At 33.2% G+C, this 27,014-nt stretch overlaps 1 protein-coding gene across 9 annotated transcripts in view; it reads left to right on the forward strand.

Annotated features, from left to right (window-relative positions):
* Positions 1-27,014, forward strand: part of DGKB (diacylglycerol kinase beta) — a 743,750-nt gene that overhangs the window by 273,241 nt on the left and 443,495 nt on the right. For all 9 annotated transcript variants that reach the window (XM_024249734.3, XM_024249737.3, XM_024249742.3 and 6 more), the window contains 3 exons: positions 3,766-3,882; positions 11,769-11,842; positions 17,663-17,737. In XM_024249734.3, coding sequence (XP_024105502.1) covers positions 3,766-3,882; positions 11,769-11,842; positions 17,663-17,737 — 266 coding nt within the window. The remainder of the gene's footprint in view (positions 1-3,765; positions 3,883-11,768; positions 11,843-17,662; positions 17,738-27,014) is intronic.

A 27,014-nucleotide genomic window follows, 5' to 3' on the forward strand; every position in this document is an offset into this window, starting at 1 on the left:
TCACTTGGTTTTCTTGATGCGTGTGTCTGTGTGTTTGTGTTTAAATGAATGCTTACCATTTTAGTATTATCTAGATACTATAATAAAATACACAGACAGATGGATACACTGAGGATTTAAAAATTAACTTGTTATATACCTGTTTCTCATAATTCTGGATTTCATAAATGAAATCTCATGAGTTGAAAACTCAATTTAGGGTTTTAAAATTTGTTTTTATTTATATATATATATATTTTTGAGACAGAGTCTCACTGTGTCACTCAGGATGGAGCTCAATGGTACAATCTTGGCTCACTGCAGCCTCCATTCCCAGACTCAAGTGATCCTCCCACTTCAGCTTCCAGAGTAACTGGGACCACAGGTGTCCACCACCATGCCCGACTATATTTTTGCATTTTTAGTAGCGACAGGGTCTCACCATTTTGCCCAGGCTGGTCTTGAACTCCTGGGCTCAAGCAATCTGCCTGCTTCAGCCTCCCAAAATGCTGGGATTACAGGTGTGAGCCACCACACACAGCCTGTTTGTATTATTTCTGATTGTTTACACTAAAGCAATTGTTTAGTCTCCTGCCCAGCTTACTTAGGGGGGTGACTACTTGGAGGGACATGACGCCATTTAATCAACTGCTATCTGTGCCAGTTGGAGGTTCTTAGAACACAAGAATTTCCGTAGCTATATGTGTGGCCAAGAGTAAAGTAATATTAATAGATGGTTTCGTAGCTCTTTAAAAACATATACTTGCATGTTTAATTTCCATTAAAACATAAATATATAATCTGGTGCAAGCTCCCAGTTTCCTTGTAACTAATCAAATTGAATTTTATTTAATTCTTCAAGTGTAAGCATTTTATAAATTGAATGTCAAACAATAATTGTTGGATAATTAAGAAGAATAACTGTATTAAGGTATATCTTTCACATTGCAGATTTTTACAAAATATTGATGCCATGTTTTATATATGTGCATGCAAGAATGCTGGAGTAAATTATTTCCACACTCACCAACAGCATTAAGTTTTTGAACAGCTAACACAAGCTGTGCATTTTCAAATATAAGCATTGAACTTTTAAATTTTAAATATGTTCCTGATGTAACCACTGAATTTTTTTTCATACACACACACATTTGGAAATATAAAAACAATGTTGATGAGTACCCAAAAAGGCAACCACAACTATTTTACATCATTCATAGTAACTTTTATATTGAATACATACTTTAATGTAGTGACAATATTATGGACTATACATTTTCTATTAAACCTTACACAACTCTGAGAAATAGGTATCACCATCTCCATTTTGCTAAAGCGTAAACCCTCTAGGTTACATAATACTTAAGTAGTAGGGATGAGATTCAACTCAGGCGTTCTGATTCCAAACCTCATCTAATAATTCACGCCTATATACATTATGCCATTTAACTATCTATGAATAAAATTATAATTTGCAAACTTAAAAAGAAGGAACTTTCTTTTAAAAATCAATATTTTTGCCAGAAATTATGCTTATATGAAAGCACATCATTTTCCAAACAACTTGAATTTCAGGAATCCTATTACAGCATCCATTTTCAGCCACACACAAAATATATTCGGTGTTTTTGCACCATGGAATTGCAAGGTAAATGGACTATACGGATTAGCATTTATTTTAGTCAGAGATGATTTCTGATCCATCTAGCCCTAGTATATTTAAAAACAGCTTTACTTTCAAAGCTATTTAAAAATGTCTTTCTAGGAATAAATTCAATGCTTGATAGCAGAGAAGGTTGATTATACTTAAAAAATGTATTGTACTTGGGCGATGATCACTCTAAATACCCTTACTTGATCACTACACATCATATACATGTAAAACATTTCTCAGTTATCCCATACATTTGCACAAATAAAAACCTATCTTTCTAAATTACAGAAATTGAAATGGTACTCTAACAAGTAAATATAGGAACTAGGAAATATATATAGCTGAGTAAGTGAAAGGAAATGTGTGGCACTAAAGCACTTAAGCACCCATGGCATGCATTGCCAATCAATTAGGACAATTTTTCACATCAAGCCTAAAATCCCCAAGAATCCTTCTCAACAGTTGCTTCAAGAACTTAGAAAACTTTTTTAAAAAGTTTTCATTTATTTCTTCATTCATTTATCCTGACTTTTGTTGGTCACTGATTTAGGATCTGATATAGACCAGTGAAACAAAGAAAGTTCTTTTACTTATGGAACTTTGATTAAGATGAAAGAATGCAGACAATTAAACAAATCAAATAAATAGTACTTTAGGTTGTAATAATTGATGTTTTAAAAGGAGGCTGAAGGGACTAGAGAAACTTCTCTGACATTTGACCACATCCTGAAGTCAGGACCAAGGCCAACAAATGTGCAGTGGCAAGTTTTCCAGCAGACTGCAGAATGATTGCAAGAGCTCTGAATTTAAAGCATGATTGTTATGATCAAGGAACAATGAGGAGGCCAGTGCAGCTGCAGTAGGGTAAAAAAAGGGATGAGTTTGGCTTTTGTGTAGAGAACTGAGTGTAGGGAGACAAAAATGGAAGTAGAATGATTCATTAGGTGATAGTTACAATAATCCAAACAAAAAAAGATAATGGCTGTTTAAACCATGTAATGAGGCAGGTGGTGAGTAGTCATCCAGTTTGAGATTTATTTTCAAGGGACAGAGTAGGCAGGAAATTTTAAAACTAATCTTGGACATTTTACAATTTTGTGTTTTAGGCCTTCATGTGGACATATAGAAACAGTATCTGCATGTGGAAATTAAGGCTCAGGTAGAAATCAGAACAAGAATTATACATTTAGAAATCTTCATAAAAATGAAATTGAAAGCTGTGGGGATGAATGAAGTTACCTAGGGAGTGAGGGTAGATAGAGAAGATGAGAGGTCCAAGGAAGAGGCTGAGTCTTACAGGTGGCAAAGCTGGAGAAGCAATGGGCAAAAGAGACTATGAGGGTGAAGTTGTGAAGGAAGAAGAGAGCTCAGAGAAAGAAGTGTCCTGGAAGCCACGTGAGGCAAGTTTTCAAAGAGTAAGAAGAGATCAATTCTGTCAGATGCTGCTGAAAGGTTTGAGAAGATGAAGACTGACCATTAGATGTGAAACTGAGACAGTCATTGGTGATTTTAATAAAAGATAGTTTGGTGGAGTAATGGTGATACAAGTTGATTGGGTTGTGTTAAGAGAGAGTGAAAAGAGAGGAAATAGAAACAGGGAGCAGGCAACTCCTAAAAGAAATTTTTTTACTATGAGGAACAAAGTAATTAGCTGGGATGGAATGTCAGTTTTAAGATATATGCTATTTTTGATATAAATAGTAGCTTAAAAGTCCATCATGCAATTAAAAATAATTTTCAATATTGCATGTATTTATAAGCTTTTCTTAGTACTCAATACCACATTCTTTAAATTATAATCCTATACCCTTTATCTGTATCATTGCATATGAAAATAATCAACTTTAGTAATCCTTAGTAACTTTTGATAAAGAGTCATAATTGGGCACATAGGGATAATACAATTTGGTATTCTTTCTCATTATTTCTTTAAATGGTGGTTCGATCATGAAGCTATCATATATATTGAGCCAGTTGAAAACAACAGCTTTCATATTATTCACTAGGAACTTCAAATTAGAAAGTTGAGCCTGTGTTTGTAACCATGAAACTCTTCTATTAGTAAAACAACTTAACATTTTATTATGTTATTTTCCTAATTTTTATTTTTATCAAAATTTTCTTTTTTACAGGAAAGACAATCAACAGTGAAAAAGGAAAAGAGTGGTTCCCAGCAGCCAAACAAATTGATCGACAAGAATAAAATGCAAAGAGCCAACTCTGTTACTGTAGATGGACAAGGCCTGCAGGTATGATTTTTTAAATCAAAATTTTTGTAGGTTTCATATTTGATACTTCTAGGCTCTAAAGGGGCATATGTTCAGCTATCAACACATTTGTTTAATCTGCATATTAGCGTAGTAGACTCTTTCAGAAAGATCTTTATTAATTTATCAAGATGTCAGTCTTACGGTTGATTGACAGAGTAACATTCTGGTTAAATTAATCATTTATGATTTTATCTCCATTTAAACTCAAATTGGCAAGAGATCTTTTGAAAGATTTGCAAATTATTGCTAAATATACACACTTATTAAATACATATGTGTTATTTATTTACAGATATATTTTATATCTATATATTTATATTTAGTATGGGTATGATATGAAGAATCACTTTGATAGCAAAAAAGTCTTTAGGAAAGAAGAAAATGAACTCTGAATGCATTTTTTTCTAAATAAATAATTTTTAATAATAAAGAATTTATCGTAATATATTCTAGCTTTCAAATTTTTAAGTCAAACTTTTAAGTCAAAATTTAAACCTCCAATATATATCTAGGTTAAACAAACAGGTAGTAATTTTTTATACTATTATATAAAAATGTGTAAGTTATCTTTATAGTCTGTGGCATCAAGAATAACATTTAAGACATTGTATGGGGTGAATGTATGACATTTACTTGCCTCTGTTTTTTACCTGTATTTCTTACTTCAATAGAAAAATGGTCAATAAAGTTGGCTTAATTTATGAAACTGTGGATTTAAGTATGTTTTTCTACTTATGTTTTTGCATTCCAACTGGCTATACTTCAAGTTTCACATTCTCTGGGAATATTTACAAACAATTTAACATACAGACATTATGTCACACACTTGCATTCATTATATTTGATTTTCTATCATCTTTTTTTATTTCTTATTTTATTTCTGATACTATAAATTATGTCTTTTGTATTTTTCAATATGAAAACACAGTTCAGGGCACATAGTAGATGCCTAAATGCTTGCTTGTTTATCATCTTGAATATGTCATTAAAATTGAATAACAATTTATTAAATATTGATAACTAAGTTACTGTTTGTTTTTATCTAAAAATCCAATGTGAATAGAAAATTTTTCATAAATTATTGAACTCAAATATAAAAGGAGGGAATTCTGAATAATAAAATTATTATATATTAGAGAACAGAAAATTTAATTATAGAAAAGTAAATCAAGATGTACATTTTAGAACTCATATCCATATGTTTAGAAATTTCATAGGAGCTGTCAAATATAAAATCTATCCACAATTTTATTAGTGAAAAATTTATTAATTAAATTATCCTATAAAATTTTTATTGAAAAAATCAACATTTTAATTCAATACATGGATGGCTAATATTGATAAGTTTAAATCTTCAGCTACTCTGGGTTCCTGGAATGAAATTAATGAAAGAGAAGCCTAATTCTGAAATCTAATTGTATTTCACATGACTAGGCACATACTTCTCATCACATATGGGAAGCATATATCATTTGTTAAATAGGATAGCTTAAGCATTATGATGGTATTTTATACATATTAGCTTGTTTAATTCTCTCAATAAACATATGAGATCAATACCATTATTATTATCATTTTCAAAATCATGTTGATGCTCAGAAGTAAGATAACTACCCCAAGGACACAGTCAGTGGTAAAACCAAGGTTTGAATGAAGACCATCTGACTAGAGTTTATGTGTTTCACTCCCAAGACACCCTGTCTCTTTGCTTAAAATTTTTTAACATGTATGTAACTGCTAAACTTCTGAACATCTTGTTCTTCTATGTACTTTTATATTGCTGCAGGCTTTGAGATACAATTTATGTATGCAACAGAATTTTAACTCCTCTAATCTCAGTTTTCCAAGATTTTCATAATCATACCTCAATTTGCCCAGACATCAAAACCAAAATTAAATAGTACATGCAGTGTTTTAAAGGTTTTAAACCTACATAGTAATATGTTTGATTTTATTTTCTATTTTAAAATAATCTGAAATATTTGACCTTATTACAACTAGTCACATTAAAAATCTTAGATGATTAACATTCTTTGTGGATGTGTTTCATCTCTCTAACGAGATAATAACTTTTTATAACTTTCTTTGGCATATAAAAGTGTCAGCTAAAATTGTGAGTGGGACAAGTATAGAAATCAGCCCTAACAAAACACCAGTTAAAAAAATACCATATGTGTAGTAATAATTTTTTGAATTAAAAAAAAGTTGGTATATAATCATGTGCAAAAGTCTGCTGTACCTCAGCAGAAAGGACCAAAATAGAATACACATATATAGCCACATAGTTTTGGAGAAAAAAAAATACAAGAATAAAGTTCTGGATAGCTATTATATGCAAAATGAAAAAAGAGTAATTTTGTGTTGTATTTATCAATTTTAAAATACCAAAATATTTGTTTATTATCAAGAAAGGTAAAAAGATCTACCATAAAATTAATTTTTTCCATGAGCTTTAAAAAATATATATCATTAAAAAGCATTGAGTTGCAGCCCAGTTTGCATATAACTCAGTGACAGAAGAGATCTACACTGCTTAAAGAAGACTATTAATCATAGTTAAGCACATTCATCTTATTTCTTTCCAGCTAACCAGCATAATGATCAGGATTATTATTTCTAATTAGAGGAAGTAATAGATCATGTATAACCTTAGGATGAGTCTCATTAATTAACCCAAGTCCTAGGGGACTTCAAATAGAGGTGGTTAGGCACTCTGTCTTTGTCATCACTCACACCATAGGTTTACACTTAATACATATGATCAAATGTAATTGAAACTACGACTTCTTAACATGCAAGAGATATAAAATTACAGATGGCTCTCCCACATGTGAAGAAATAAGGAGAAAAACAGAACAATCGTTTAAACTGTGTTTATGTTGAAGTTACCTTGTTCCTAAATATTCTTTGAGAAACATTTCCAAATAAAAGGGTCATTTAAGAAGTAACGAATCTAGTTTGTAACACTTTTAGCACAAGAAAGAAAGGAGGACCCTTATGCTTAAATATCTAAAACTTAACCAGTGTCTTTCCTCACAAAACTGCCACTTTATTTCATCTTCCTTATTTGTAATATCTTATTCTTGTAATCACCAAGACTATAAACCATGCACCCATGCACTAAATGTAACTGTATAGTATATATGTATATTAAATTAATTATCTCTATATAATCAATTCACTTTCTTTGATGTGTGTGTGTGTACGTGTGTGTGTATGTCCTTTGCTCATTTTAGAATTCTCAACCCTGTTGACTGTTTCATAATTAGCACTTCATTGACATTCTAACTCTCTATGTAAATCCAGAATTGTTACTCTATAGTTTTGAGCATTATAGCAACCTTTAAACTGAGTATCTCCATATACATAAAATGGTAGATAATAAATGATGTAAAAATAGAGCTGAGTAAGATAAGAAATATCAGGGCTAAGAGTCGGAATTGTCTATAATTTTAAGAACAATGGCCAGTTTAGGCCCCATTAATAAAGTGATATTTGGGTAAAGACTTAAAAGAGATGAAGCAGTTGGTCATTTGGATATATGGGGAATGGACAGCCCTAAGGTAAGTATATGCCTAGGGCCAATAAGAACTGTAGTTGGAGTAGGGTGGGCAAGATGCAAAGTGATAGCAAGTAATTCAGAGAAGTAACAGGGGCTAGAATTTTTAAAGGCTTGAAGGCTTCAATAAAGACTGACTTTTGATCTGAGTGTGATGAGAAGATATTGGTGGGAGAGATAAGCAGAGGAGTGACATGGTTGAATGATATTTTAAAAGGCTTACTCTTATAAAGATTAGATTGTTGGGGAGCCAAGAGTCCAGTAGATTACTGTTGAAGTTATTCAGGGGTTATAGGATGTAGGCTTATTAGGAAGGAGCAGTGGAGGTAGAGAGATGTGATGGGATTCTACATATATTTTGAGGAATGATCAAAAGATATGCTGATGAATTGACTACAGGGTTTATGAGAAAAGTGAGGAATCAGGAACTTCTCCAAGATATTAATAGTTTGGACCATGCAACTGAAATGATGAAATTGCCATTGACTGAGATAGGGTAACATCTGTATGAATGTTTAGAGGGAAATTGCTGCTGCTGTTAGATATCCAAATAAAAATATCAAGTAGGTAGACCAATATGTGAACCTAGAAATTAGAAGAAAAGACAGACATGAATTTGGGAGTGAAAGGCATTGATGGCAGTCATCAGATAAGATGAGATCATTAAAGGACAGAGTGTGTATATAGAGAGAAGTGATTGAACTGGGATCCAAAACCAGTCTAACTCTAAAATCATGCTCTTTAAATGTACTGTTTTTAACTGCCCCTTTATGTGATTAAATAAGATTTTACATGATGAATTCTATTCAGTATGGTGGAGAATCCAGTGTGAACAGTCTCCTGGAATGCTCTGCACATCAAATTTATAACCATTCTTCAAGATTTCAACTACCACAGATGCTATAAAATCTTTCCTAGACACTTTCTCTCTTCATCAGTATTTTTTTGTGTGTGAAACCATATTACTATATCTCAATTATTGTTTAACTGTTTTGAAAAGACACAGGGCTCTATAGAGAGTCTCAAGCACAATGGAAGAGTCTTGGGAGATTGAGAGCAGGTTGAGGATTCTTTCATCCTTTAAACAAATCAACTAGGATGTCATCTGTACTACATGCTGTTCTACTTCAGATGATCTCAAATGCTGTATAAATATGTACTTCAAAGAATGAATAGTTTTAAGCCTACAGAATTTTTGACATAGTTGTGTTTTGTCTTTCACCTCCTACTCCACCAAAATCTATAACAAAAAGGACACAATATTTTAGGATGGCAGCAAATGTATTTTCAGAATAACTGAGTTTTACATCTTATTTCACAATTGTTTTGTGGAAGTAAAAATTCTAAATTCATAGACAGATTGGATACAATCCAAAAGGGAATTAGTAAGCTTGAATATAACATTGGTACCTAACTAGATTGCTACCTGAGATCCCATTTAGGTTTCATCAGTTGTCCTAATAATAGTTTTTTTCCACAAAACTAGTCCAAAATCATATTAGTTTTCTGTTATTGATGATTGTATTGTGTGTATATATATGTATATATATGTATATATATGAGAATGTTTTCATATGTAGGATATACTAATGTAAATGGGAGTGGTAGTGATGGAGTAGAATTTTGGCAACTTACTCTCAAGTGGTTGAGGGAAAAAGTTAATTGAGAGTCATTGCAACTTTTCTGTAAATTTGAGATTTTTTTCAAAAAAAATTACTGTAAAATTTAAAAAATATTAATGTAAGATATTTCCATAAAACTTTATTCACCAAAATCAGATATACTGAGTTTCAGAAACTAAGAAAACTATTTATATTCATTTTGTCAGTAGACATGTTTTGCATTGCAATACAATGCAAAGATAGTTCTTATCTGATTGACCTCTCTGAAAACCAGAATCTGGAATCAAACAGATCAAATTAACTAACTGAAAGACTACATGTAATAATATCCACAATTTTATTTATCTCATACTTTAGTGTTGTGACTGTCTGAAAATGAACTCATAATAATGAGGGAAGTATTATGTAAAATAATGGTTGCTAATTGATTGATATTATTCCTCTATATCCATATTGGATATTCAACTTCTGCCACTTGTGGAATATCATCATTGCTCTAAATTCTTTAAATTCTCTGATTTTTCTAATACATTTAGTCTTTTTCTCCATTTATCTACCCCTAAAAATTACATCAAGATTTTGTATTTTATTTTGAAATGCCTTACAGACTATAATCTATTTCAGTGGGATATTTATTTGTTCATAACAGTATATAACTTAAAACACAATTTTCATTCCCCTTTACTTGACAATTTATAGTGATGTCTATAAATATTCTAACAATTAAATATCTCTGAAAGACATTTCAAAACATAGTTTGAAAATAATTCGATATATTGGACTCAGCATGAATTTTTGTATAATCTCATATAGTTATAAAATGAATGTTGACTTAGGGAGAAAAGGAAAACTCATCCTAATGAGTATTTGGGTTCAGATTTAATACTTTGCTCATGCTTAAAAATCTGTTTACTTTGAGATTCCCATTTCTACTTAAAAACAAGTAGAAACAATTCAAATTGACTAAAAAGTCAACTAAAATCTACATCTATTTATTATTGCGTATTTGCTTATGAAAACGTTAGGAGTTTCAATTTTGTAATAGGATGAGAAATAAAGAAAATCGAACACAGGTTTTTAGATATGGTTGTTTTTTGTTTTTTTGATTTTAGTTTTTAATGGGAGGAAGGGGTACCCATAGCAATCCGCAGCCACCATGGCTTAAAGATAATAGGCACTTTATGTACATTAATTGATTGCACACATTTGGTTCAGGGGAGACCTGGGAAGTTAGCGCATAAGTTTTTCCTGCTCATCCTTCTCCCAGCTGAATTGGAGACAAATTAGGAAGAAAGAAACTTTGTCCTCTTTGCAATGGAAAATAAAATGGAAACAGACACAGTAAATTATAATGAGAGCCAGTTGGATATGAATAGAAAAATTACGAGTATCTCAGTCAGTCTTTCCATTTCGGTAATGTGAAGATTTTAACATTTCCCCATTGCCTATTCTCATTAGAAAAATGCCATTTTACTAAAGAAGTGGAGGAAAATATGTTAGTAGAATATTTTAACTTATATTGTTAAACAGACAGGAAGGAAGGGCATGATATGGTAAAATGAGTGTTTTTAATTGTCTCATTAAATATTTAAGAATACTTTCTAGGGGAGAAATAACACTGCAGTAAAGATAATTTGAATCTACTTTCAAAAAAGCAGATTGATCCAAAACTGTTCAACTTAGTATTTAGAGGACACAATTAGCTGAATACTTTTGTTATTAAATTTTTTTCATCAAACTGTATTTGGATGGGAGTTACATAAGGTTACATTGAATAGGAATACTTTTATTTTTAAAAGTCTGTTATTTAACATTGGAATCAGGTAAGAGACAACACTTGTCCTTTCCCACACTATGTAAAACAACTCTACCCACAGAAATACATGCTGTCACCTTACCTGCTTTATTTCCCATCGTGGCATGTTTCATTACTAAATATGTATTTGTTTATTGTATATTTCTCCACTATAATATAAGCTCCATTAGGACAGAAACTTTGTCTTTCTTGTTCAACTGAGAGCTGAGTTGTGATGAAAGCAGTAGCACATGACGTATAGTCGAGTCAATTCGTGTTACCTGAAAGAGAGATCAATAGTTAATGGACTCTATTTAGCAAATAGACTTGATTAACTAGCAACCTATTCAGCAAGGAGGAAAAGAAAGCACTGAACAAATTGTGTAGATAAAGACTCTTTGGCCAAAAGGGACCTCAAAGGATCTTATTGAGTTTCTTTCCAGTTCACAGGTGGTTGGGAAGATGGATTCCACACATGCCTCAAAACTCTCAATTAGGACTCCTGCATAAAAGGAGGCCTCTCTATAAGTTGATCTCTTTCTTTGCTTCTCATCCCTTTTTCCTCAAATTCTGCTTTATTCTGGCTCGTTCACTTACTGTCTGAAAATCATAACTTTTGTTTTTATCTTACAGGAATTACAAAGGTTATTCCCTCTTCCTGACTGCCTTCCCCTTGGCCCTCTATCTAGATAGGCATGCCTTTCTTTGTGGAGGAGGTTTTCCTGTTGAACACACCACACACACACACACACACACGCACACACACACATTGTGGAAAGTAATATTATTGAAATTGCATATTGGTATTTTATAATTTAGAAATAACAAGGAGTCTTCTTCATATATAATGGGCCTAATAATTTTTCCATGTATATAACTTTTCTTATAGATCACTCCTGTGCCTGGTACTCACCCACTTTTAGTTTTTGTGAACCCCAAAAGTGGTGGAAAACAAGGAGAACGGTATGTTTTTTGATTAATTTTAGTGTCTATGTCATGTATATGTAAAAAAATAGACAAAACTATGATGTAAAAATGCTTAAAAACAATTATTCCTCTCTGCTAATTTTAATGCAAAATAAATGATGCTAGCATTTAATATGTTTATATGATCTTGTTTTTAGGATTGAAATTTTAATACAATGGCCTTTTGTAACTATTTTTACTATTATAGCTCAGGTGTTTGAATTCTCTCTACCCCACCTATCACCCCTATCCCCTAACAAAGAGTCTGGCTTCATAAATACTGTTGAATGAAAATTGGTTCGCTAAATGGTTAACAAGATGAATCCACATAAATCATAACTCAGTACTGAGGAACAGAATTTATACCCAACATCTAGGCAAAATATATTATAATGATTTTCTGCATGTGCATTTTGGAGAACATGATGCCATATTTCCTGGAGAAGTACAATATATTTAATCTGAATAAGAATGAGCTGCATTATCAGGTATTTCAGCATTCTGGCTGATAACATTTTATTTTGTAATGAATGAATGATTAAATCATATTATTTAATACAAATATGAAAATCACTACATTGAAGAGTAAATCTTATGTCTTACTAAAGATGACCATCATAAACAAAAATGCAGTTATACCTGCCTTAATGCTTTTTAGATACCTCTCCTAATCTCAACCAAAAATAAGCAAGCAGATGAAAGCACTCATAACAAATATGACAACAGTATAACAAATTTCCTTTGTGGCTCACCAAATAGCAAAGTTGAAATGTTTCCATGAATCAAGTAATTTTTTTCTACCATTTAAATTTCCAGCTTTCTTTCCATGAAATGGAGAATGCTTTTCATTATTGAATCAACAAAACATTTTTGCTTTAAAGAGTATAAGATTATTATCCTAGCACTTTGGGAGGCTGAGGTGGGCGGACCATGAGGTCAGGAATTTGAGACCAGCCTGGCCAACATATTGAAACCCCGTCTCTACTAAAAATATGAAAAAATTAGCCAGGCATGGTCGTGGGCGCCTGTAATCCCAGCTACTTGGGAGGCTGAGGCAAGGAGAATCGCTTGAACCTGGGAGGTTGCAGTGAGCCAAGATCGTGCCGCTGCACTCCAGCCCAGGCGACCGTGTGAGACTCTGTCTCAAAAAAATAAATAAATAAATAAAATAAAATAAGAGTATAAGATTTTTTTTTCTTTTCATCAATACATAGTTATGTATTACTCCTCTAAACATGATAGAAATTATTTTAAATAATGTTTTAATAATTAAAAATATTCCCAATGATTTATTAAAGGGAATAGTTTTACTCATAAAATAATAATTAAATAATAATGCTGAAATTACTTTCTTCTTTACTATTTGCAGTCAGTTAGCTGTACATATTATTGATAGCTTAACAAAAAAAGAAAACTTTCCACAAAGAATTAGATGAGACTTAAATCCACATTGGAAATTACAGAATATTGAAGTTTGAAGAGAAAAAAAATAGTATTTTCAAAGGAAAATAATTTTTTCTCCAATTAAGATAATATGAATCATGTAGAATGACCCTTAGTTGAATATTTGCCTTCCCTTTCTACCAGTACATATAAATAATTTTCCCTAAATTAAAAATATACATATATATATAGTTACACTAAAATCTTAAGGAAATTAAACTTACTGGGGGCTTCAACTTCAAGCTCTTCTATATACACATCTACTTGTGTTTTGTTCTTTATTCATTGACTGGGACCACGCAAAGTCAAATGAAATGTAAATATGTTTTAAAGGTGATCTGTTTTGAATGCAAACATAATTTTTCTGCCTGCATAAGAGGCACCTTTCACAAGGTGATCCCGTTCAGTGCTTTCCTTTCCAAATGTTTTGGCTTTTTTGACTTTGATATGTTAGATAAGTTGCAAAAGGTCACAGAATCATAAATCCACATAAAGTTTTCCATATCAATCAATAAGTCTGAAAATGTTCACATATGTGTTCAGGCAGCAACACCTAGTTGAATCCAAACTCTACTAGTGACTGGGAATAAGAGGCATAATACACAGTCATGCAGAGAGGCAGGGACATAAATAGATCTATGGCAATACCATGTATTACAGGTTGAGGTAGAAATGTTTAAAATAAAAGTGCTATCAAAGTTCAGAGAAGGAGATAACTATCTCTGAAGACCAAGAAGTCTTTAGAGAAGAAGTGGCTTCTTTATAGGTTCTTATATGATAGATGTTTGCCTAATGAAAGAAGGAGAAAGGCAGACTTGTGAAAAGGCAGGGTGTCAACCAAGAGGGATTTACCGTGATGACAATGTAAGGAGAAAGAGGGGAAAGATGAGGGAGAAACTGTGGCTGAATTGTGAAGATGTCTTAATTTTATATTGTGAATAACGACACTGGCATAAATTTTGCATCATGCATAAGGCATGACTGTACTTAGACAACAGTATAGAGGAGGGCTGGCCTGCCAAGAATTTTATAAAGCTGGTGAAAGAACTTGAAGACCTTAAGTAAGGCAGTGGGATAGAACAGCCAGGTTTGATAGGCATTTTTTTTAGGTTTGTTGCCAAGGACAACGTCAGATAGGGTATTTCCTAGGTTTTCTTTTAGGAAGGCACAGAGTTGTCCACTAGTAGGTTCAGGTGCCAGGGAAAAGAGGGTATTGAGAACAACTCTAGGTGATATGAGCAGATATTACATACTGAATTTGGAGAGTTTTATCAGTAAATATCATAAGAATTTATTTATAAAATAATCATATTTTCACATGTATATAAAACCAATTTAGTAACCTAAATATATTCCTTAACTTTAAAAAAATCTTTTTAATTTCAACTTTTACTTTAGATACAGGAGGTACATGTGCAGGTTTGTTACACGAGTATATTATGCTCAGGTAGCAAGCGTAGTACCCAACAGGTAGTTTTTTTCATATCTTCCTCCACTTCTTCCTTCCCCACTCTGGTAGTCCCCCATGTCTATTGTTCCCATGTTTATGTGTGTATGTTCTCAATGTTTAGCTGCTGCTTAACATTGCATCAGTACATGCAATATTTGGTTTTCTGTTTCTGTGTTAATTCTCTTAGGGAAATGGCCTCCATCTCCATCCATATTGCTGCAAAGGACATGATTTCATTCTTTTGTAATGGCTGTGTAGTATTCCATGCTATGTACGTACCGCATTTTCTTTATCCAGCCCACCGTTGATGGATACCTAGGTTGATTCCATGTCTTTGCTCTTGTGAATAGAGTAGGGATGCAAATAAAAGTGCATGTATCTTTTTGGTATATGGTATGTTTTCCTTTGAGTTTACACCCAATAATGGGATTGCTGGGTTGAATGGTAGATCTGTTTGAAGTTCTTAAAAAAATATTCAAACCATTTTCTACAATGGCTGAACTAATTTACATTCACAACAACAGCATAGAGGCATTTCCTTTTCTTTGCAGCCTTGCCGGCATCCACTGGTTTTTGACTTTTTAATAATAGCCATTCTGATTGGTGTGAGATGGTGTTTTATTGTGGTTTTAACTTGCATTTCCATGATGATTAGTGAAACAAACATATGTTTGTTTCCTGCTTGTATGACTTTAAAGAAGTGTCTGTTCATGTATTTTGCCCATTTTTAATAGGGTTATTTGTTGTTGTTATTTTCCTATTGATTTAAGTTCTTATAGATTCTGGATATTACACCTTTGTTGGATGAATAGTTTGCAAATATTTTCTCCCATTCTGCAGATTGTCACTTTACTCTGTTGATGGTTTCTTTTGCTGTGCAGAAGCTCTGTAGCTTAATTGTCAATTTCTGTTTTTGTTGCAATTTGAGGACTTAATAAAAAATGTGTTGCCAAAGCCATTGTCGAGTGGGGTATTTCCTAGGTTTTCTTTTAGAAATATAGTTTGGGATCTTACATTTAAATTTTTAATCCATGTTGAGTTAATTTTTGTATGTGGTGAAAGATAAGAGTCCAGTTTCATTTTTCTGCATATGGCTAGCCAGCTATTCCAGTAACATGTTTTGAATAGGAAGTCCTTTCCCTATTGTTTTGTATTTGTTGGCCTTGTTGAAGATCAGATGAAGGTTTGCAGCTTTATTTCTGAGTTTTCTACTCTGTTCCATTGGCCCAAGTGTCTGGTTTTGTACCAGTACCATGCTGTTTCTGTTATTGTAGCCTTATAGTGTGATCCTTCCATCTTTATTCTTTTTAGCTTAGGCTTGCTTTGGCTATCCAGGCTCTTTTTTGGTTAAACATGAATTTTAGAAGAGTTTTCTTCTAACTCTTTGAAGAACGACATTGGTAGTTTCATAGAAATAGTGTTAAATCTGTAAATTGCTTTGGGCAGAATAGCAATTTTAATGATAGTGATTCTTCCATGAGCATGGAATTTTTTTTCATTTGTTTGTGTCATTTCTGATTTCTTTCAGCAGTGCTTTGTAGTTCTCCTTGTAGAGCACTTTCACCTCCTTCCTTAGTTGTATTCCTAGGTATTTCATTTTTTGTGTGTGACTCTTGTAAATGGTATTGTATTCTTGACTTGACTCTGGCTGGATGTTATTGAAATGCTATTGATTTTTATACATTTATTTTGTGTCCTGAAACCTTGCTAAAATTCTTCAGTTCTAGCAGCCTTTTGGTGGAATTTTGAGAGTTTTCTGAGTATAGAATCATTATCAATGAAGAGAGAGAGCTTGACTTATTTTCTTATTTGGATACCTTTTATTTCTTTCTCTTATCTAATTGCTCTGACTAGAACTTCCGGAACTATGTTGAATAGGAGTGGTGAGAGTGGGCATGTTTTGTTCCAGTTTTGAAGGGGAATTCTTCCAGCTTTTGCTCATTCAGTATGCTGTTTGCTGTGGGTTTGTCATAGATGGCTTTTATTATTTTGAGGTATGTTCCTTTGATGTCTAGTCTGTTGAAGATTTATTTTTCATGACAGAATTTTCTATTTTATTAAATGCTTTTTCTGCATCTGTTGAGATAATTATATGGATTTGGCTTTTAATTCTATTTATGTGGTGAATCACATTTATTGATTTGTGTATGTTGAACCAACTTTTTATCCCAGGAATAATGCCTAACTGATTGTGGTAAATTCACTTTTTGATGTACTATTTATCTTTTTACTTTTAGTATTTGTCTAAGAATTCAAACCACGTGAGATATGTGCATGCATAGAAACATTTCTATTGCATTTATTTATAAAGATTGTTTTCTTTCAGAAAAAAAGAATTATTTGATATATGCTGCTAAGACAGTTTAGCAATTTTGTGAGATGACTGGTCAAGATTTTGTTTATATGAAATGATTAGGCCAGATGAGGCTACATTCTTTGCTTACATGTACACATATACAATGTACAATCCCATATCGTATAGGGGATAGATAATTTTCAGATCTATTAGAGATCTATAGAGGACAAATTATTCACAAGGATTTATTGAGAGAAGATATTTAAGCAATTTTATAGGAAATATTAAAAATATATATATTTATTTGAAATCTAGTTAGCTAAATAATGTTCGAAAGAGGGTTAGAGAATATTCTAAATGTATGTGCATATTAAGGATCCAAGCAATATTTCTAACTTATGCACTATATTGCCTTAATAGTGGCTACTAAGCCTTTTAAAAAACCATTAATTGCTATTGAGCTGTTAGACTTCTGATATTGATTCAAAATTTATTTAATTGATAGAAATTTTTTATTAAATTATATAATTAATTGCAACTATATATATTTTATAACACTGAGAGACATTACTTATTTTAAAAGTATTGAATATTATTAAATTTTTTTCCCACATTTTCACCTTTATAGAATTTACAGAAAATTCCAGTATCTACTAAATCCTCGTCAGGTTTACAGTCTTTCTGGAAATGGACCAATGCCAGGGTAAGTCCAAGGATAGTATTATTACCATTAACTCAATTAATGTTAATTAATTAAATAAGCTGCCTGACATATCTAGAAATAATGTTATTTGAACACAGCAGCATATTAGTACATAAAAATGAAATATCAACTACATAAGAGAAACCAGTGCAAATACTGGTTTTCCAAAATAGTCCATTTCTAGCAGATTTTTCTTCTTTCTAAATATTGTGAAGTAATGCTCCTTATTGTACTAATAATGATAATAATCACACACACACACACACACACACACACACACACAACAAACTAGCTGAATGCCAGTTTGAACAGTGCCAAACCATGTATTTGAAGAACGATTCTCTTTTATTGTACTTCTTATATTTAAAATATCTGCTAAAAGTAAAGAGAAAGCTAGTTAGCCCATTTATGCCTAGTGTTCCATTATTGGAACACTAAGCATGTAGGAGTTATTTATATTCTACAGCTCAAGGTCATCGCCAAGATCTTATTTTTAAATTCAAGTTAAATTTTAAAAATTGCAACCTCCAGCATAAATGGGTTAATGAAAAAAATACGATTTCATTTACTACTTACCAAATCTAATCAATATCACTCTCTTATACTTCATTGTTAACAGGTAAGATCTAGTAAAATAAAATATATTTTTTAACATAAACTGTGTACTTTTGAAGTCACTAATATGCACCTAAACGAATCACCATTAACTTGGCTTAGTTAAATAATTAATGTCATTTTATTTCATTGACCTCTTTTCTTTCTATCAACATGAGGGTAAACATTAGACCACATGAAGTGGACAGAAGCTCTATAAGCTTTATGCATGCTTCATTTTTTTTTTTTTTAAAAAGCAGTTGATTTAAAATAAGTCTTACATCTCATTCTCAGGAACCAGAAACCAAATATTTAAATTGTACTCTTAAAAACGCAGAATAAAATTGTACCATAGTGTCTTATACAAAAAATACATTCATAAAGTATAATTAATTAGCATAGTCTTTCAGCATTATATTCAGCTCTTTATTCTATTGCCTTGCTGCCTGCTGTCTGGGGTCAGTTTCCCAATGCTGGGCAGTGATCTGCAGAACCTCCTTCCTGTGGATGACAGGCTCACCACAGGAATTTAGTTCAGAACAATGTCTTTGTCAAGCTCCACACTCCAGAATCTGGAGGATCGTGATCAGACTGTTGGCTAAGTGTGCTAGCTACATGCAGGAAGTCCCCAAGTAGATAAAGCCAAGCAAAAGTAAAGTATTGTAAACACAGAAGCTCAGTCAGGATGGCTCTTTTTCTTGTCCTTTAATATTCTCTGGACTTCAAAAAAGAAGCTCTTCTGTAGAATTAGGATATTGTGCATTCAAAACTGTTGCCATTCTAAGACCCCTGTAAGTTGAATCAAAGCAAGTTAATCCAGGATTTTCCTGTATTTCATAGTTAAACAAGAGGTCAATTGGCTCTGCTAATTACAAGCCTTACAGTTTAACCTCTGTGTGGCTTCATTATCTTATCTGTAAAATGAGGATTTCTGCCTGCCTTATAGGATAGTTGTGAAGTTAAATGGGATAATGCCTATGAAGCAAATAACAATGTACCTACTGCGTAGCATGTCCTCAATGAATGTGGTTTATTACCGTATTATTTGTACAAATATGAATTAATAATTAATAAAAGCATGACTGTTTTGTAGCACTATGTAAATATATTGGAATAAATTTGATTTTAGTCCTGTTCTCTCATTGCACTTTTTTCCTACTACACTTTAAATATGTACCACATGTATCCTTCTACTCTTTCAGTTCTAGGCATCCTGTTATCCTCTGCTCTATCTTAACATGTTTAAAAAATGAAGGTAATATATATAACTGTAAAAAGTCTACACTACAATGAATATTATTTAGAAAAAAATTTAAAGGTCCCACTTTGAGCACTACTACTCCTCAGAAATTATTATTGTTGTTGTTTGGTGTAGCTTCCCAATCTAATACATACATATAAATGAGCATATTCCCCTCTATCTATAATGTATTCATACACACACACACACACACACACACACACATATAGGTGTATATATAGATATGAAATATATATACGAAATATAGGTAGTTTTTTACGTAACAGAATATAGATTTTATATTATCTTGCAACTTGCTTTCTGTACTCTAAAGCAGGTGACACACATTGTTCCATTTCAGTAGACATTGATCAGTTTCATTTTTCTAACTGCTGCATGATATTCCATAATCATATGAGCCATCCCATTACTGATGAATATTTATATTGCCTGTGTTTTACAATTATTACCAAATATGCTACATCAATATCTATCAATTTATCTGCATATTCTTGAAAGTATGTTCAAATATTTTTATGGAATCAGTGGCTATGGGTAGAATTGCCTGGCTGAAAATATTCAATGTCAAAAGTTTGTTTTAAAAAATGAATTTAAATATAATTGTGTTGAACTTTTAGCTTCATCTTGATCAACATGAGAATGTCCTGTTTGCCTCTGATACTGATGCCCACACTGAATCCCTAGTGTCAGACTCAGACTTCTGTTAGAGAGCTAGTCTTTGTTTATCCTAAAGGCAAATGCCACAGGTAGTTGCTCAGAGTGAGGACTCTGGCCAGGCTATGATGTTGCCCTTTCTCTGAACCCAATGACTGATCTGCTCACTTGTGAATCCTCCCAGCCCTGTTTCTAGCTGTATTGCCCCTGATCATGCTAAGAGTGTCCTATTGCAGTGATTCCCTTTTAATGTATGGCATTAGAAGTTGCTCTGTTTCATAAGGTCTCCCTATTACTCTGATACCCTTGGTGATTTATACATTTTAGTTTTATCACCATTTCTAGTTTATTACTTTTCCAATGCTAACAATAGATTTTTGAATGCATATTCTTGAAAGTATAGTATGCATTTTTTCTGCTACTTTAAACCTGCGGTTATTTATTCTTCCAAATTCTTTTTTAAAAATATTTTCCTCTTTACCACAACAGATTGATGTATTCTTTTGGTATACAACTCTTCTTTTATCCCAACTTTATTTTTTTTCGAAAACTATGTTTATAAGGGGAAATAACTTTCTTGAACTAAAACTATTCCTAATCTAAATTATCTGGCAAATACTAAAACTCACTGGGCATTTCATTTTTTATCTTTAATTGTTTTTAAAACAGATATGGGTGTGTATTATGTGTTTCCATTCTATCTCTTTATATAAATCATCTCTCCCTGATCCTGATTATTCTGTTTCAAGGTGTCTGAAACACTAGTCTGTTTCAAATAAGTTGTTTCCTTCCTAATGGACCATGTTGTGATATAATTGAATAAATTATTTGGAGGTATAGGTTAGTTAGAAGAGATGAAATATAAAATATAAATTACTCTTGGGTTTTACATAACAATATGTTTTCCTTCACTATATTAAAATAAGTATGTATAGCTCTAGCTGTACACCAACTTCACATGTTAATGTGACTTATGAAAAGTTCATATCAAGTTTTTTGTATACTTGTGACATTACTTTTCCCCTTCTGAGTCTAATCTTCATGAAAATACAGATGGTTTATTCTCACATTATTTCTAAAATTTTAAGTGGGAAATAGGAAGCACTTAATGAATTGAAATAAAAACAAGATAACTTTAAAATATGTAAATTATTTTTCAGATTGATCAGGATAATTAAGAATAATTAATTGTTTCTGAGAAAGCTGCTAGAAATCTTTGCTTTCATCTACCTGAACTAAATGCAAAAGACATATAATTTTTAAAATATAATGCAACAGTCAACCTACAGATTTACATATTTCAAATATCATGCATATTTCGTAGTGAAACTTTGGAATATATTCTTCTATTGAAATAAATGTATAATTTAGAAAATGCATAACAGATTTCACAGATTTCATTACCTTCTTAATTTAAAATATCATTTTATATAACCAAATTTCTACCATATTTTATTTAAGGAAAATCTCTCTTGAATCAGAGCTTATGACCTTTTACATATGTCTCTTGTTATGAAATTATGACACAGAAATGAACAGAATCCTCAAAAGGCTAAGGAAATGTTCATCAAAATTTAATTGAGCTCTGTTGCAAATTTCAAGAATAAAAAATTTTCTTTACTAATATAAAAGTGAAGCACTCAACTCTCTCCTTCTCATGATTAATCATAAAATAAAATGCAGATGATTCGGCAAGCTCTCCCCCAATTAAATGTGTAAGCATAATTCTGATTCTGCCTTGGTCACTGGAGTGATGGAGTTTGAAAATTGATTCAGGCTTCTAAATTAAAGATCTACGGATTAATAAAAGTAACAAAAATATGTTACCAGAATGAATAAGGCCATATAATTGCTTGCCTTTCACAGAAATTTCCCCCTTTGAGTCATTGTAGGCCTTTAGTCACCTTTTACACGCATCCACAAATGCACTATGATTTTAAAGATGTTGAAAAGTCTAACTTTTATTATCTATCTCACCAACAAAGGCCAAATAGCAATTAGAGATCTGTGTGTCACTGTTTAAAGATTATTGCCTATCAAAATTGCTGAAACACTCTAAAGAAACAAACACGTTCTGAATTGGCCATTTGAAATGACCGGTTCATATTTGTGTATGTGCTTTAAGTTGTGTTTTATTCTGTTCTGGCTGCTATAACAAAATCCCTTAGACTGGCTAATCACAAACAACATAAATTTATTTCTCACAGTTCTAGAAGCCGAGAAGTCCAAGGTCCAGGGACCAGGAGATTTGGTATCTGCTGATGGCTCACTTTTTGTTTCCAAGGTGGTGTCTTCTTGCTGCATCCTCTGGAGGGAATGAATGCTGAGTCTCCACATGGCAGAAGAGCTGGCTAGTTTCTTCAAGCCCCTTTATGAATTCACTAATCCCATTCATAAGCATAGAGTCCTCATGACCTAATCACATCCTCAGTACCCCACCTCTTAATACTGTTGCATTGGGCACTAAGTATAAGCATTAATTTTGGAGACACATGAAAGTTCAAACCAAAGCATTCTGGATTGGGTCCCCCAAAATTCATGTTCTTCTTACATACAGATACATTACATTCATTCCATCCCAATAGCCCTCAAAGTCTTAATTTGTTTTAATACCAACACAAAAATCTAAAATCCAGAGTCTCATCTAAATATCTTCTAAATCAGATATGGATGAGACTCAAGGTATGATCCATCCTGAGCTAAATTGCTCTTCTGCTGTACCCCTGTGATATCAAACCATTTCTGTTGTTTATAAATTACCCTTTATAGACTTTTAGACTTTACCATCTAAAGTAGTTTGTTATAGCTGCCAGAATGGACTAAGACAGAATTGGTACTAAGGAGTGAGGTGCTAATGTAACAAATTCCTAAAAACGTAGAAGGTGCTATGGACTGGATAGAGGCTGCAATATGGAGGATGAGGAGGAGGAGAAAGAGAAGGAGGGAGAGGAGGAGGAAGAGGAAGTAGAGGAGGAGGAGGAGAGGTGGCGGATAGAAGAAGAAAGAAAGAAGACCATAGAGAGAGGTTCAGTCTTAGAGATTATCTACATGGTTGCGAACAAAATGTTGCTAGAAATATGGATAAGAAAGGCCATTGTAATGAGGTTTCATACGAAAATGAGGAACAAGTTATTTGCAACCAGAGGAAAGGCAATCCTTGTTATGAAGTGGCAAAGAACTTTGTCGAATTGTATCCATGTCCTACTGTTTTGTGGGAGGTTGAATTTTAGAGTGACGAAATACCATGGAGTGATACTTGGTAAAAGAAATCTCTAAGCAAAGTGTTGAGGGTGTGGCATGGCTTCCCTTGACTGCTTACAGTAAGATGTAATAAGAGAGAAATGAATTAATGACAGAATTTGTCATCAAAAGGGAAGCAAAAATTAAGGATTTGACAAATTCTCAGACTGGCCAATTTGTAAAGAAAAAGAAATGTGTTCATGATAAAACACCAAGGGTGTTACCAATGAAAGTTTGTTGAGTAGATTAGTATGTCTAGAAGGAATCCAGAATGCTATTCATCAAGACAATGGAAGAGTAGCCCTGAAAACGTTTCAGAGATCTTCAAGGCTGCCACTCCCATCACAGGCCCACATTGTCAGGGCCTTGAGGACAGAAAGACTTCAAAGGAGGGATTCAGAGCACCTGTGGGATCTCAGGGCTCACTTCCCAGAGCTGCCTCAAGTTTCTGCTCAATGCATTCTAGTGCAGCACTCCTGGGCCACTCCATCTGTGGCTCCAGTGAGCCTCAGTGCAACCAGGGCCACCCTTCAGGAGACAGAGGTGGTAAAGGTTTGCAGCATCCAGCTGGTGCTAACTCTGCAGGCACAGAGTGCAAAACCTGTGAAGGCATGCCTACTTCTGCCTAGATTTCAAAGGATGGAGAGGTCCTGGAGATCCCCAGACCCCAGACAGAGAACTGCCACATGGTTCAGGACCCTGCAGAGTGCCTCCACTAGGACAATGCCTAGTGGAGCTATGGGGGCTGGGCCACCACTGAGACTCCAGGCTAGTAAAGCCAGCCTGAGAGAGCTGTTGGCATTCAACTCTAACACGTGAGAAATGCAGTGTGGGCTGCACACAGCACAGCCATGGAAGGAATGGGGGTTTCCGGAGCCTTAGGGGCTTAAACTCTGCACAGTGTGTTCAGAAGGCAGGAGACATCGTCAAAGAGGGTTTTTTGGTTTTTATTATTCCCAGCTTTAAGAGTTAATGTTGTTTGCCTGGTTGGGTGTTGGACTTACTTGGGACTTGTTACTCCTTTCTTCTTTCCTATTTATCCCTTTTTAATGATATTGTCCATTCTATCATACACCATTGTATTTTGGAAGGACTTAACTTGCTTGATTTCACAGGCCCACAGCTAGTGGGGAATTTTCCTCAAAATAAATTGTACCTGGAGTGGTAACTCTATATTATTTAGATGATGGTTAGAGAAGACTCTGGACTTTAGACTTTTTAGTTGATGCTGGAAATTGTTAAAACTTTTGGGGCTCCTGGGATAGAATGGATGTATTTTACATATCAGAAGAACATAAATTTTGGGAGAGCAGAGGCAGAATGCTATGGTTTGAATACTTGTGTCTCTCCAAAATTTATATTGAACCTCAATCACCAATGCAATCATATTAAGAGGTGGAGCAATAAGCAAATGATTAGGTTATGAGGGCTCCACCCTTATGAGTTGGATCAATGCCCTTATAAAATGGTTCAAGGGAACTAGCTCTCTCCTTTCCCCTTCTACTGCCATGTGAAGATATAGCATTCATCCCTCTGCCATGAGTGGATGCATCAAGAACGTGCCATCTTTGAAGCAGATAATAAGCCTTACCAGACAACAAATCTGTTGATGTCTTGATCTTGGACTTCCCAGCCTCCAGAAATGTGAGAAATAAATACCTGTCATTTATAAATTACCCAATTTCAGTTATTTTCATATAGCAGCACAAATGAACTAAAATAACCTGTTTCTGATTTTTTTTCTATAGCAGTTAAGTTTTTAATAAATAACATATTTTCTTAAATATCCTCCCATTTACTGTTATCTAAGTGTACATAGTAAAATTACTGGCTCAAATTTACCTCCAGCCCCAGGCAGTTAACTGATCATAGCTTACCAATAAGTTAAAAATAAGAAAACCCATAGCAGATAAATTGATTCAAAACATGTCTTCAATGGCTACCAGATGCCAGGAACAATCTCATCACTGCCAGTCCACTCTGAACAAAACAGATAATAACTCTTGCCCTCACAGCCTTATATTTTAGTGATGGAAAACATATATTAAACTAATAAACAAGTGAAATATACATATATTAGCGGGGAATGTAAACAAGGAGTGTGCATTGTTGCTGAAGGTTTTGTGGTTGTTCTTTTAAATGAGGTGGACAGAGAAGAACTGGCTGAGTATAGATGTGAAGATGAGGAGGTAGCTCATTGTCATCTTGTAGAAGAGTTTTTAAGGCAGAGAGAGCAGCAAGCATAAAAGCATAATGACTGGAAAATATTGTATAGGTTTGGGAAACATTAGCAAGAAGGCCAGGGAGACTAGAACAGAGTGAAGGGCAGTTGGATGTCAGAAAGGTACTAAGGGCTAGTTCACACAGGGTTTTAGGAATACTGTGACCGTAATAATTAGGTTTACCTAAGACTCTTTGGGGTTATTTCTGGTGTCCTAGCATCTGGCCCAATTTAGCATTTGCCCAGGACTGTTGTATTTTAAGTATTGCTATTAATAAGTGCATTGCTATGAAGAATGATGATGATGTGTTTGGCAGCCCTCCAATTTCTAAATCCAGCTTTTGCTATGTTTTCCTCTTGTAATGTGTAAGACACACATCCAAGGAACAGAGATCTTACTTTAATAGTAATCATTATATCTAAAACGTGACCAAAAATAAACTATTTTCCAATGTTTTTTAAACACAAAAACAAGTGACAACTTTTGAAGAATTGATATCCCCTTTATGCCAGCCCATTATGCTGTGGCCTGGGCCTCACAGCTCCCTGAGAGTTGCAAAGGGTCACAAATATACCAATCAGAAATGCCTGTGGAGATATTGACAAATCATAGGTTAGATGTTCATGAAATGTATGTGAGAAAAAGAGCATGAGCAGTTTTACCAAGAATGTATAGTGAATGGCTTGAATATACTTCCTCAATGTTTTGTTTTTCATTAAATATATAGTTTATAAATATTTACTTTATAATAGATTTTTATTTTGCAATAACACTTTTCAGCAAAAGATAGCTTAAAAATAAAATGTCTTTTAAATAAAAATAATCTGAATTTCAAAACAAAAAATAGTTCTGAATTTCTGTTTCTTAAAGAGTTGATGAATACGTAATCTGTGTGAAATATTTATGAACATTTACCATCTGCAATGAGAGCTCCAGTGATATCATTGACTATGCGGAAATCAGTAAACACAACTATGCTGAAGAAACATCAGCATCTGCTTTAAAATTAATAGTTAATTTTCTGCCCCAAAGCAATTATTTAATATGCAGAAAGTCCCTTTGCATATCACTCTTTGAAGCATGACTTTTCATTTAGATCAAATGACTTTTCAAAATTAGTGTTCATTTTCAATTCCAAGTTTCTTTATGTGTATTATTAATGAAGTTATAGCTGTTAATATCTTGACTCCATTAGCAGAATAACTTTCCAAAAGATCAAGTAATGCCATTTTTATGTCAGAGTGATCAGAATGTTTTAAATGAAACATCTGTTTGTTGTAAAGATGCTTTGAATTCATTCAATTCA

The sequence above is a fragment of the Pongo abelii genome, chromosome 6, assembly GCF_028885655.2.
Source record: "Pongo abelii isolate AG06213 chromosome 6, NHGRI_mPonAbe1-v2.0_pri, whole genome shotgun sequence".
Classification (NCBI taxonomy): Eukaryota; Metazoa; Chordata; class Mammalia; order Primates; family Hominidae; genus Pongo; species Pongo abelii.